Raw genomic sequence first — 12,591 nt, 5'->3', positions numbered from 1 at the left:
AGGTAATTAATAACGTCTCAAAAAAATATACACTGTGAAAAAAATTGAAACACTAAATTTCAATCAAAAAAAAAGAGTTGAATTTTTTTTAAATTGTTTTTTAGGGTACGTTTTTGCCAGTGTAACTCTAATTCGTTTATGGGCAGTGTAGTCCCTAAGTAATACTACAAGTTTGTCGAACAGTGCAATGCTCTAACTCTAATACCTGAAGAGTGAGAGCCCATATACAGCGCAAAATTCAGCCAATATTCGCGATGAATATTATGATATAATAATATTGTAATAAATAATGAATAATATTGGCTGAATATCCCAGTGAAATGTGGGCTCTCTTTAGGCATAAAAGTTAGTGCACTGCTTTCTTTGACAAACTTGTAGCATTACTTAAGGCCCACTTACACACACGATGTAATGACGCCTTCTTCATTCAAAATAGAAGGCGTAACCGCGCCTTCCGTTGGGACGCCTTCTATCCAGAACCTTTTGACGTAGGACCTAACCGCACTATATCGAGATACATTCTGCGGAAACTAAAACCAAGGTGTAAGGTTAGAATGAAAGATTTCAAACGGTAATACTGATGCAACCAAATGATGCATTACAATAATCAATATGTCGTTGGATTGATAAAATGATGGACAATTTTGTGACTCCTCAGTTATCATTATCATTTCATTGTTAAACAGTGAAAATTTCATAAAAGTTTCAAGGTCGAATTTTCTCGAACAATGTACCAATCACATACGAGCACTCCTGGCACAGACTTCATGAGTAGACACCAACTGCCTGCTGTGATATCCTGTATAGCAGGGGCAAAAAAAAATTGGACAGAATCTCCCCGTCCCAATAGGTCAACTAATATTCGCTTCCATGAGCCTAGACTATTTTGATGTCTTAAAGGCGAAGCTTTTTCGGAAAGTTCGTAACCACCTCCACTATCAGACAGTTTTACGTTCTGCTGTTAGAATGTTATTAAAACTGGTGTCTTGAAGGAGAACATGCTGGCACAGGCAACAGTACTGGACCGAGCAAAGTATAAATAGAGCGCTGGTCACTCGTCGTCTATCAGTGCAGTAGAACTCGATATTCATTCGTGTGCAGCCAAGCCAAGTGCAGACTACATTGCCGCTGTCGACGCACAGTGAGGCGTGTTGGGCTAACGTGTAGGTGTCGTTTTGCGAACTAGAACACAATCGAATTGCCGTTTGAATTGTCTTCTTCTTCTTCTTGTTTCGTATAGTAGCAAATATCAGAACTCAATATGATTATTCGGGTTTCGCAAAATACGCTGCGCCACCGGGGACAACAAAAATCTGTACGTGTCGGTAGAGGCATATAGCAGTGTATATAAATTAGATTCATTGTACAAATAAAATGCATTGTTTTTTCTGTGAATATACATTTTTGTTTAAAAACTGTAATTCTTTATCGTTATTTTTTCCACGAACTTGTATCTGCAGGAAAATTTTTTATTATTTTATGACACGACAGAGAGTCAGAAATGCATCCCGATCACCGCAGTAGTACCGCTAGGTTCCAACCTGGGCCCGGTGTTGTGGAATGTTATGTATGACAGACTGTTGAAGCTAAAGTACGTTATGAGAGTCGTTATGAGAGTCGACGCTGCGGACGACATACCGCTAGAGGTCTACGGCGAGGTAATCGGAGAGGTCGAAACTGATGTTAGCGCACCATAAGACGGAGGTCACAGTCGTGAATAACCGTAAATCAGAGCAAACTCAAAGCGATCGTTGACGTTCTTGGGGTTACGGTTGAAGACAAGCTCACGTTTAAGAGCCATGTCAACTATGTATGTAAAAGGTCCTAAACGGCTATTGCAGCACTATCTCAAATGATGTCAAAGAGCAAGCGGAAACTTCTTACAAGCGTGGTTTCGTTCATGCTAATGTATGGTGGGCCAGTATGGTCCAAAGCACTAGGTACTGATAGTTATCATGGTAAACTGGAAAGTATCTACAGGCTCATGTGCCTCAGAGTTAGAAGTGCGTATCGTACGGTGTCATACGACGCAATCTGCATATTGTCTGGCATGATGCCTGTCAGCATCGCCATTAAGGAAGATGTAGAGTACTCCAACCAACGTGACACAAAAGGCATACGAGGTACCAGAAGATCAGATCCCGATGATCAGATGGCAGCGTAAATAGTCCAATTCCTCGACCGAATTATTACGGAGGTATAGGGTGGTGCGGTCAAAAATGGTCAAACATTTTTTATTAAAAAAAAACAAATCATGTTTCATTATCAAGTTCAATTCCTACACAATAAAGGAAAAATATTGACTCAAGCTTCCTTTTTAGCGGATGCGAATTGTCGGACTTTTTCTCTTGACTGCTTCTATCAAGTTGTGTACAGCCCTCTTGGTCACTTTGTTCGCCGCAGAACGCCAGTTAACCTAGAACTGCATCTCATTGACAACTGTCTTTCTTGTCTTCGTCATGTTCCGCTTGACGATAGACCAGTATTTTTCTATAGGGGAGAGCTCTGGTGTGTTTGGAGAGTTCATGTCCTTTGGTACCTCCTGGACGTTGTTCGCGGCTTACTAATCCATTGCCTCTCCGACCAAATCCGGCCAAAACAAAACGAAACAACTGTATAGCTGAAAAAGTAAGAGACGTTTGTTCAGGCACTGCTGCACGTAAATTTGCTAGCTGACAAAACCTTCTACGATGAAAATGTTGCTCTTCAAGTCACAGGGCCAGATGGCCTGCCACACGAGATATTTCTTTGCAAACTTTGACAGCTTAATGTGTTTGAAAATCTCTGCCCCCTTCTTTCTTCCAGTCGCCGCTTTCGCGATCGTTGTCGACTTGTTTTGCTTATCGTCACGATTTGGAGTCAATACTTTTTTGTAAGAACGACTAGTTTTTTTTTGTTCGATTCACAGTTTGGTTTGCTTGCGACCCTCGGACGGTAAAATTGGAATTCCGCTTGAAACTATTGGCCACTCTTTTGGTTGTTTTTGCGGTCTTTGGATTTCGATTTACCCTCGATCTTGTCTTCCTGACAGTCGACAAACGTTCTCCAAACACTTCTATTACGTTGGTGGCGGTTGATTTGTCCACATTCAACAATTTTGCCAACTTTGTGTGCGATTAGTTCGCATTTTCACGATGCTCGAGCAATGTTTTGATTCGTTACTTCTCTTGCTTCGACGCCATTTTCGCAACTGAAGAGCAGATGTCGAAATCAAAAATAGGGCATGGCACTATACATACACATCTTTATAATGAGGGGTGATCTTGTTTTTTTTTTTTGATACACGATAAGAGTAATACGACAAATGGAAGATAACCAATTTTTGACCATACCACTCTTTCTCATGGGAGGTGAACTTCCACCTGACACAAATCCTGTCAGGACATGGATATTAAGTCTGTATCAGACTAGCCGCTGCAGCGGTCGACCGCTACCGCTCCGTTCTTTTTCGACCAACCAGAGCACAGCGGTCGACCATCGCTTGTTGTTGTTGTAAAAAGTAGAACCATTTCTATTTTCGCCGCCAACCGTTCCCAACGGATTGTGGAGATTTGCATTTCAATATCTGTTATAACTTGAGAACGAAACTTTCTACAAAGAAATTCGTTAAAAATGACGCGCAATTTATCGAAAAATCGCATTGATCTTCTGAGAAGTCTCTCTTGACGTGCTCATAATGTAAAAAAATCATTCCAATCAAAAACAGTTGACAAATATAAGGCATTTTTCCAGAGTTTTTTTTTTGATTCTCTAAAATATGCTCGAGATCTTTCTATTGGTATAATGAAGATTTAAAAATAAACTAATAAATAAATGGAGAATTCCCCTTTTTTCTAGAAATTGTCATTGAATGTTTAATCAGGAATATTTGGGATAAACGAAAACAGCTTTCGAGGAAAGTTTAAGCCGCATATTAGATACTCGCCGGGCTCGTCGCTTCTACGTTTGCTTAACGTTGTCATTTGAGTCTCTGGAGACTTTACACATTTCCGAGCTGGCCAAGGGCACACCAATTCACAGGAATGGCTGGAATCTTTCATTTTTTTTTTCAATTTGATCTTTAAAACAAACTTGTGTTGACAACTGAAAGTATTCTGAAAATCCTCCGAATTTTCGCATAAATTAAATCAATCTGGCGGGTGGTCCACTATAGGTTAATTTACCCTACCATAGTGCACAGTGAAGTGGGGCGGTCATTGGGCCAAAAAAGAAAACTACAATTTCCCAGCAATACTTTTTTCCGTAATTAGGTATCGACTGTCGAGGTATCAAAGTACTCCAAAATTTTGTTTGCCTGCATTTTTTTAAGTGTACTGAGACAGCGTTGAAAATTAGTGAAATACAAATCTCCACAATCGGATAATGTATAATATTACCGCAATACTCAAAACAACATAAACTTGTTCTGGGAAAACAATATCAGATTCGGACTTAGCGTCCCGGCCATAACTACATTGTATTTCCTATGAGACAGCACTTTCATGGAATCGCTCTACTATTTGAAGTGCCTATAAAAAGGACCACATTCCATTAGCGTTCGATTACCATAGAAACTGTAACCAATTCAAAACTTTTCGTTTCGAATCGATTATAGCAAGATAGATCATTTAGAAATGGCACTCATTCACTGTTAGATGGATTAGGGCTGCAATGTTTTTCTGCAGTCGGGCCGCGTGTCAGACATAATTCGTTTCAGCCATGCCGCAATGCCAATTCAGAGAGATTGTTGAACAGATTGATACCTGTCACTTTCGCATCGGCAGTCACATGCGTGTCGAGGATAATTTTATAGACCGCTTGTTTAAGCCAAGGTACATATTTTAAGTCTGGTGCGTGTGTCTTGACGCAGGCAAGCAGGGGTACTTGGACCGATAGGGTTTCGGTGAGCGCGAAAGCGCTGCATGTTTAGGTGCTCCAAAGTGCTATCTATGCTATTTTACATGCGTTATTTTGATGATAGACAAAGTGAGCGGCAAGCCCCGGACTGCTAATGGAATGATTATAGTCTACTGTGGCGAATTACCAAGCAGGATTTAGTATGCCTTTCAAGTATTTATTACTTTGTGGTCGTTCATGATGAAATAGACAGTGTCTTAGCCTTTTTATAAGCACCTTCCAAAAACATGATGTGACTGCAAAATAAAAATTACAACGCCATCCGCCCTGTGGGCGGTTTACTAGATGACTTCAAATCTTGGTGCGATTAATTTGTATTTCGCACGTAGAAGAATAGTTTAAAATTCTAATAAAATCGCATTCTGCAATTACTTACCGGAACCTCGTCGGATACATTTTCGTCAGCTCGACGGCCGCTTCGTAGTCCAGCTGCATATCGTTACAGACCGTTGGTGGATGGTCACAGTCGGGGCGGCCAGGGCACCACACTCGATGCTTGCGGGACTGCAGTGACCCCCGTGGATCCCGGATCAGCAGGATGACGCGAACGTTCAAGCTGCGAAATAGGAAAGGCACGTCGTTAAATCTTAGAAGGTTAATGAGTCATTTTCGATTATGAGTAAAAAGGAGGGCGCAGGCTGACCTAGGGGATGATTGGGTCATCAAATTTTGTGTGGCATATGAACTGACATAATACGACGGCCTCCCGCCGACAGCGTACGGAAGCAGATAATCATCTAATTGGCCGTTAGCCACATGGAGAAATTCGCCTGTGCAGCAGAGTTCATCGCAGTTACAATGTTGCAAATATTACAACATTGATATAGCTTTGAAAACAAAAACAAGTCAAATCCAATATTTCATCCAGCGAATTAGATGGATCAAATGGTCAACAACCATCACAATCGACAAAAAAACGGAGCATATGACAGCGCTCATGTAATTGCATACCACTTTGGAAGACATTTCAAATCCCATTAGTTCGCAATCCGCGGGAAATCCAACAATAATTGTCACGATCCGGAAGGATGACGTAATTCGACACCAATCACGCCACAAAGCACAAACACAATGGGGGGTACGTGCTGGAACATGTGAAGTTCGTTCTAATCTATCAAGCAGATGTATAGTTTTGTGTTCTGTTCAGGTTTATATAATGGGGCTTAATTGTTGTTACGGGCGGTTAGTTTTTTTTTAATGTCACTGATTTACATATGAAATCCTAACCTTTTGCCAGGGCGTCCGAAAACATTTTCGGTGTGCAACTCCTAGTGATCTTACTATTTTAATCATCAATAACGTAGTTGGCACAAATACCACAGGAAGGAGTTAGTGTTAGTGGGAAGGTACCTAGCTAGACCCACTGAGTGATTTCAAACAAAAAATGCTATGCTGTTTACATTTTCAAAAGATTTTGGATTTTTTCTTATTACGTTAAAGTGCAATGGCTCCTTTAATTTGCTACATTATTCTCGAATACACCTGCCTGAGTCAGTGAGAATTTTGAACGGTACATGCACAAAATAAATTGAACTGAGTAGTTCCGGGTACACAACATCAAACTAGCCAGAATTGAATTTCCGGGAACATTTCCTTAATATTATTAAAAAGACTTAACTCGATTAGAAATTCAAAAAAAAAAAATAACAAAACGTATGGGAAAAACAAGTTTCACTTTTCCAGAAGCAGAAGAAGATGAGGTATCAACACATAAACGGAAAACAAAGAGATTTGTGGAATTATTCATCAAGCTCGATGATAAACATTTTAATATCGCAACATCGAGGTCAGAAAAAAATCAGAATTTCCCTCGATTATGGTCTATGGAACTGCGATTTTGTGTTACGCATGGTTTGTGCGAAATTTTACACATCTTTTTCTTTTAACGATCTTTTGTTATTTTATATAGGGCAAGTGAAGTAGTTGATAGTTAGTGAAGTAGTTTAATGTCTCTGCTCACTCATTTGTTTCCGTAAACAGAGAATTGTATGTGAAACTCTGGAAGTATTCCGTTTGTGTTTCAGTATACGGTTCGAAGCCACCATTTATCTATTCATATAAAAGAGAAGTTTTGTATGTATGTATGTTCCAGCATAACTCTCGAAGGCCTGAACCGATTTCAACCAAACTTGGCATACGTGTTCTTTGTACAAAGGAAGTGGTCATAGAAATATTGGATAGGGGGAGGGGCTACCCTTAAAGAAGGAGGGTGTCGAAAGTAATAAATTTTCATACATAATGGAAACCTTTTATTGAAATTTGATGATTTTCGGGTTCTTGGTCATATTTGGAGGCCGGAAGTTGATGTCCAGAGACCGAAACATGATGTTCAATGCCATTTGTAATCCAAGATGGCGACTTCCGGTTTCTGGGAAGCCACTTGAAACTGTAGAAAACGCTCACAAACCCCCCAATATTGGTATTCTCAGAACAAAAATGACTCTTAAGAACCGGTTATCGGTGTCTGACGATACTTTGAAACTTGGGTTTCCGACTTCCGGTTTCTGGAAATCTGCGAAAATTAATAATTGAATTATATACTTGGCAATACGGGTATTTTCGGAATCGGAATGACGTTGTCATACGAAAATCGATCATATATTTCCAAATATTGGCCTTTTTCGGAACGTAGTGACGTCTGTTTGCAGCCGAAAATCGGCTTTCGTGCAAATGTTTCTAGAGAAGTGTTTCAAACCATCCAACCTGCTTTGATCCGTTTTTGGAACGATTTCTTGACATATTTCTTGCATAACTTGATAACGGAGAGTCCAATCTAGCGTTTTGGATTAAAAAAAATGTTTGGAAAAGTTGCTGAAGCTCAACTATTACCGAATTAAAATTTGGTCGATCGAATAAGATAAGAGCTCCTAAGATCCAGCTATTTATTTAAAAAAAAGTTTTGTTTGTATGTATGTATGTTCCAGCATAACTCTCGAATGACTGTACCGATTTCAACAAAACTTGGCAATCGTGTTTTTTGTACAGAGGAAGTGGTCATAGAAATTTTGGGAAGAGGAAAGAGCAACCCCCAAAGGAGGAGGGGGTCTTAATTGGTCAGAAAATCAAGTTTTTTCATGTATTATGGAAACTTTCTGAATGAATACGATAGTTTTTAGGCCTTTGGTCATTTCTGGAGACCGGAAAATGATTTCCAGAGACTAATTTTCATGCCCTCCTTGAATATGTGCTCTGCAATATGTATATTCTAGATTTCAAGATGACGGCCATAATCCAAATATTCATGTCTGGCGCACATTTTTAAATCGTACATGGCGGATTACATTTTTTGGAAGGGTTACTAGAATACAGAAGAAGGCTTGGACGTAATATTGAAACGTTGTTTTGAAATCAATTCCGCGATTACTGCTTTCTGCCAAGCTGTGTAAAACTGAGCAAAATGGTTAAATAATGTCAATATTTCTAGAAAGAGAACTATGTTCAGAAAATGATAACGAGCGTCCAACGCTATTTTTAAATTCAAGAAGAAAAATATCCAAATACTGCTTGATTTGATAATAAGGTTCATAGGTAAGAGTCGACTCCCCAAAACCGAAAATTGGTGTCCGAACGTTTGGTATAGTAAGAGTTGTTTTTCTGCATTGGAAGTTATTCAAAATTTGAGGAAAATGTTGAGATAGTCCCCTTATCTCCAAATTGTTAATTAATTCATGAAGACTGATGTTCAACTATAAGGATGATATCGATATTGTTCACACAAAAAAGTGAAACGAGAAGACAAAGCAAGCAATAATTTTAAATATCAGAGATGACTTTAGGCTATTGATTATGTAATTTCGGTGTAATTTGAGTTTATTGTAAGTTAATCGATACCGTCGAAGATGCTGATGAGGCAATCCATTTTCCAACGGAATTTTTGAACTAACTCGACCCAGCTGGAATGCCTCCTCATCGATTGTCAATCAACGAAAAAGGTGGTATATAAGCAGGTTTGTAACTAAAATAGAAATGTTATTTAAAATGATGGGTTGGGAAAAATAAATATAAATATAGAGAATTATGGAAAAAGCAGAAATTTTTACACGAGAAAGGCCGGGTACATTCAGCTAGTTTAGTATAAAGTTGGAGAAAATACTTTGAGAAAATGGATATTGTTAAGATAACTGCAGTCTTAAGTTTAAACACATTAGCTGTGTATGTTTCCATATCCAAGTAATAGCAATTCTGAAAATGAAAAAAAAAATCATGTCGATTTGATTCTAGATATAGTACCATATAGTAACTTACAGTGACATTTCTTTGTAATATCTCATGGTAAAGGCCCATGTCATGCAATGGTGGTATATTTGAACGAATGGTAACTAGAGCTAGTCAAATTAAGTCCTGGTTAGTAAAAAAAATATTCGATATTTCAGAACTAAACATCTACACACACTACTACACTACAAACAACTACACAGTAGCAATCTAAGGAGAGCAGCATGCTACTCTTGGGTTACTTTCTTTGTCTGGTAGACCAATTGTCCTAGGATGGAGACAAGAATTGTTACTAGTGTATACTTTGTCTAAATAGCCAACTTTCCCCCTTAACGTCGAAATTAGAAACACGTAGGTTACACTTGGGTCGTAAACTGTTGTGCAAAGCGGACCAGTAGAACATTAAAATCCGTACTAGTTGACATAAAATAAACCCCGGTGTTGTCCAGGCCATAAAACCCAGCAACTCCCAACCCTACCTCCACGTGGTACCAACTGGGATCCGAGCAACCAAGAGAAGATCGGTGAACCGGTGGAAAATTTGGTCGTATGCTGACAGAGGAGGGGGTACTGTTCTCCGTCTGTTCCCTCATGTCAGGGGCGGCTCAAACAGCGACTGATCCGCAGCGGACGGCTGAATTACAAAATGCACCTACACCTAAGACGGCAGCCCCGTCGCGAGACTAGGCATCGCAGCCCTAGTAAGGCAATATGCCGAAGGTACCCTACAACGAACAACCCAACGAATGGGAACAATTGGTATCGACCCAGGCGAACGAAAAGGGACAATTATTGGAAACTCGGTACTTGAAACGTCAGAACTCCACTCGAACCGGCATGCGTGGGCATCTTAGCCAGAGAGCTGGTTGAGCTTCGAAATTTCTCAGTTTACATAAATTTACGGTCCTTCTGAGGCCCAAACGTCGTCTTAGACCAACATCTCGTGGTAGGAACGGTTCGCACCCGGCTGACCAACGTATATAAGACGAGTACTGTAAGGAAGATACGGTTGGACATTCGGAGGTTGTCAGCTGACGGAGTTACTACTGAGTTCGATGCGGAGCGTCAAGAGATGGCGGACGAGAAAAACCGGGCCCGTGCTCACACGATGGTGGCAGCAAATTGTGTGACTCGGCAGCCAGACAAGGGAAAGTTATCGAGGGGCTACAGCAGCCGAAAAGAGACTCAATCAACGCAAGAAACGTGAACACTGCGAACGATCTCTTGCGAGGGAGACTACCTTCTCCGACACGAGAAGTTTCTACAGGGTGGTAAACCGGACGGTACCAATCCCTGCCATGTTAAGCGACAAGGAAGGGAACCTGATAACCAATGGGACACAGGTGGCCATGTGATGGAAACGAAATTTAGAGGTAGTGCATCACGGCGAAGAGGATAGAGCCATCGACAAAAACGGGAGAGAAATTGAAGAGGATGAACAAGCTGTGTATCCGCCAAGCTTGGACGAGGTCAGGGAAGCTTGAAAAGAGCCACAAAGCAGCTTGTAAAAAAACAGCTGGAAAGGACGGCCTCCCTACCGAACCTCTCAAAGCTGGGAGTAAGCAATGGCTCATCTTAAAAGTTTGGGCCGACTCATTCGTCCAGTCTATAAAAAGGGCCACCGACTCGATTACAGTAATTATCGAGGCATAGCACTCCTGTATTCTGACTACGAGATTTTCTCCCGCATCCTGTGTAATAGACAGTTGGGAGAAGCCTTTATCGAAAAGTACTAGTGCCTTGAAGTCATCATCTGTGTATAGACTTCAAGGCGGCATACGATTCAGTTAAACGCAACTAATTATTGCAGATAATGTTTGAACACGATTGCCCCTGATTCGTGCCACCCTTGACGGTTTTTCACCAAATATCAAGATTGCGGTCTTAATTTAAGACCCGTTCGTGACGATAACAGTCTGAAGCAGGGTTTCGCAGTCCCGAACCTGTTGTTTAACATTGCCTTAGAAGGTGCAGTACGGAGAGCTGGTGTGCAAAGAAGCGGTACTATTATCTCAAAGTTTCATATGCTCCTTGGCTTTGCAGGTGGTATTGATATCGTCGGTCGCAGAGCGGTGGGAACTAGCGATAATTGGACTTACCATTAACTCTACCAAAACAAAGTACTTGGTGGCTGGTGGAGAGCGTGGAAGTTCGTTGAGTCTTGGATTTGTATTCTCGTAACGTGTGATAACGACGTTAGCCGCGAAGTAAAGCGACCGCAAACAGGACCTTTTACGGTTTACGTAGCCAGCTGAGATCCCACAGCATGCATGTTCGCACGAAATTTGCGCTTTTCAGGACGCTGATTCTCCCGGTGGTACTCTAGGGCCATGAGTGTTGGTCGATGAAGGAGGCCGACCGACGAGCACTTGGGGTCTTCGAGCGTAGGATTCTGCGTTTAACACTTGGCGGAAAACTGGAGAATGAAGTGTGACGCAAGCGAACGAATCACGAGGTGTACCAAGCATACCAACATGCGGATCATCATGCTTAAAAAAAGCATTGGCTTGCTACGTGACACGAATGTCGCAGGAGCGATCAGCGGAGACAATATTCAGCAGAGAGCCCGGCAGAAGTCGGTAGACCCCGTACTCGCTGGATATGTGGTGTGAATGAGGATACCCAATCGGCCGGTGGGATGTAAAGACGTATTCTGGATTCGGCAGTGGGTCGTTAACGACCTGTCGCCATAAAAGTGAAGTAAAGTGAGTAGTTTTCACTTTGAAGTTTGGTTTGCAATCAAGTTAGGAATGTTTTGGGGACTATTTTTTGCATTCAGCACAAATAAATATCTGTCATGTTCGCGTCCCAAAGAGTAATGCTCGAAACAAACACAAATTTCAGTTATTTTTTCATACTCTAACTCTTTGTGTTAAGCTGGAAGAGCTCACCAATTCTCCATTATTTCAGACAATCACAGACTGGCATTTTTCGCATCGATGCTATTTGATGACTTGGATTGAGACTGAAGTACTTTTCGCCAGATAATGGCAAAAGTATAAGAGCGACGGTTACAGACCAAAGAATCCAACAATTGGCTTTGTCTCATTGTGTAGTATGAGAAATTGCGCACCAATCGCTAAACAATTATTTCGAGTAAAATTTTCCTTCAGTTACCAGATAATGAAACTTTAACCGACCTTAGCGTGGTAATCTGGAAACAAACCCAGCTACCGTTGCAGTGATAATACCGAATGCATGCAGTGTGCACGCAAGGTACTAGGCTGATGCGCCAGACAAAACTTTAAAATCTATTTTACGATATCAGCATATCTATTGCTACTTTCTAAGTTCAGGGATACTTATATTTTCACATGAATGCCAAATTTAATTGATTTCTCTAGGATCTGCCGCGGGTAATTATTTCTCTACAAATGGGATATAGGTTTTAAATTAGCATTTATTAACGAGCCTTATAACGTGACCCAAAAATAACAATTTTGCACCGAATAACGGTTATGCTGCAGCTGCATGGTGCAT

The 12,591-nt window shown here is 40.8% G+C and overlaps 1 protein-coding gene across 3 annotated transcripts in view; it reads right to left on the bottom strand.

Annotated features, from left to right (window-relative positions):
- The window catches only part of LOC129729516 (carbohydrate sulfotransferase 5), a 61,350-nt gene that overhangs the window by 19,323 nt on the left and 29,436 nt on the right, over nucleotides 1-12,591 (bottom strand). For all 3 annotated transcript variants that reach the window (XR_008728685.1, XM_055688144.1, XM_055688145.1), the window contains one exon: nucleotides 5,273-5,452. Coding sequence is in view for 2 of the 3 variants with exons in the window: in XM_055688144.1 (XP_055544119.1) it covers nucleotides 5,273-5,452 (180 nt within the window). In the remaining variant the exon portion in view is untranslated. The remainder of the gene's footprint in view (nucleotides 1-5,272; nucleotides 5,453-12,591) is intronic.

Source organism: Wyeomyia smithii, chromosome 3 (genome assembly GCF_029784165.1).
Source record: "Wyeomyia smithii strain HCP4-BCI-WySm-NY-G18 chromosome 3, ASM2978416v1, whole genome shotgun sequence".
In the NCBI taxonomy this organism is placed as follows: Eukaryota; Metazoa; Arthropoda; class Insecta; order Diptera; family Culicidae; genus Wyeomyia; species Wyeomyia smithii.
This window is presented reverse-complemented; position numbering and strand designations above follow the sequence as displayed.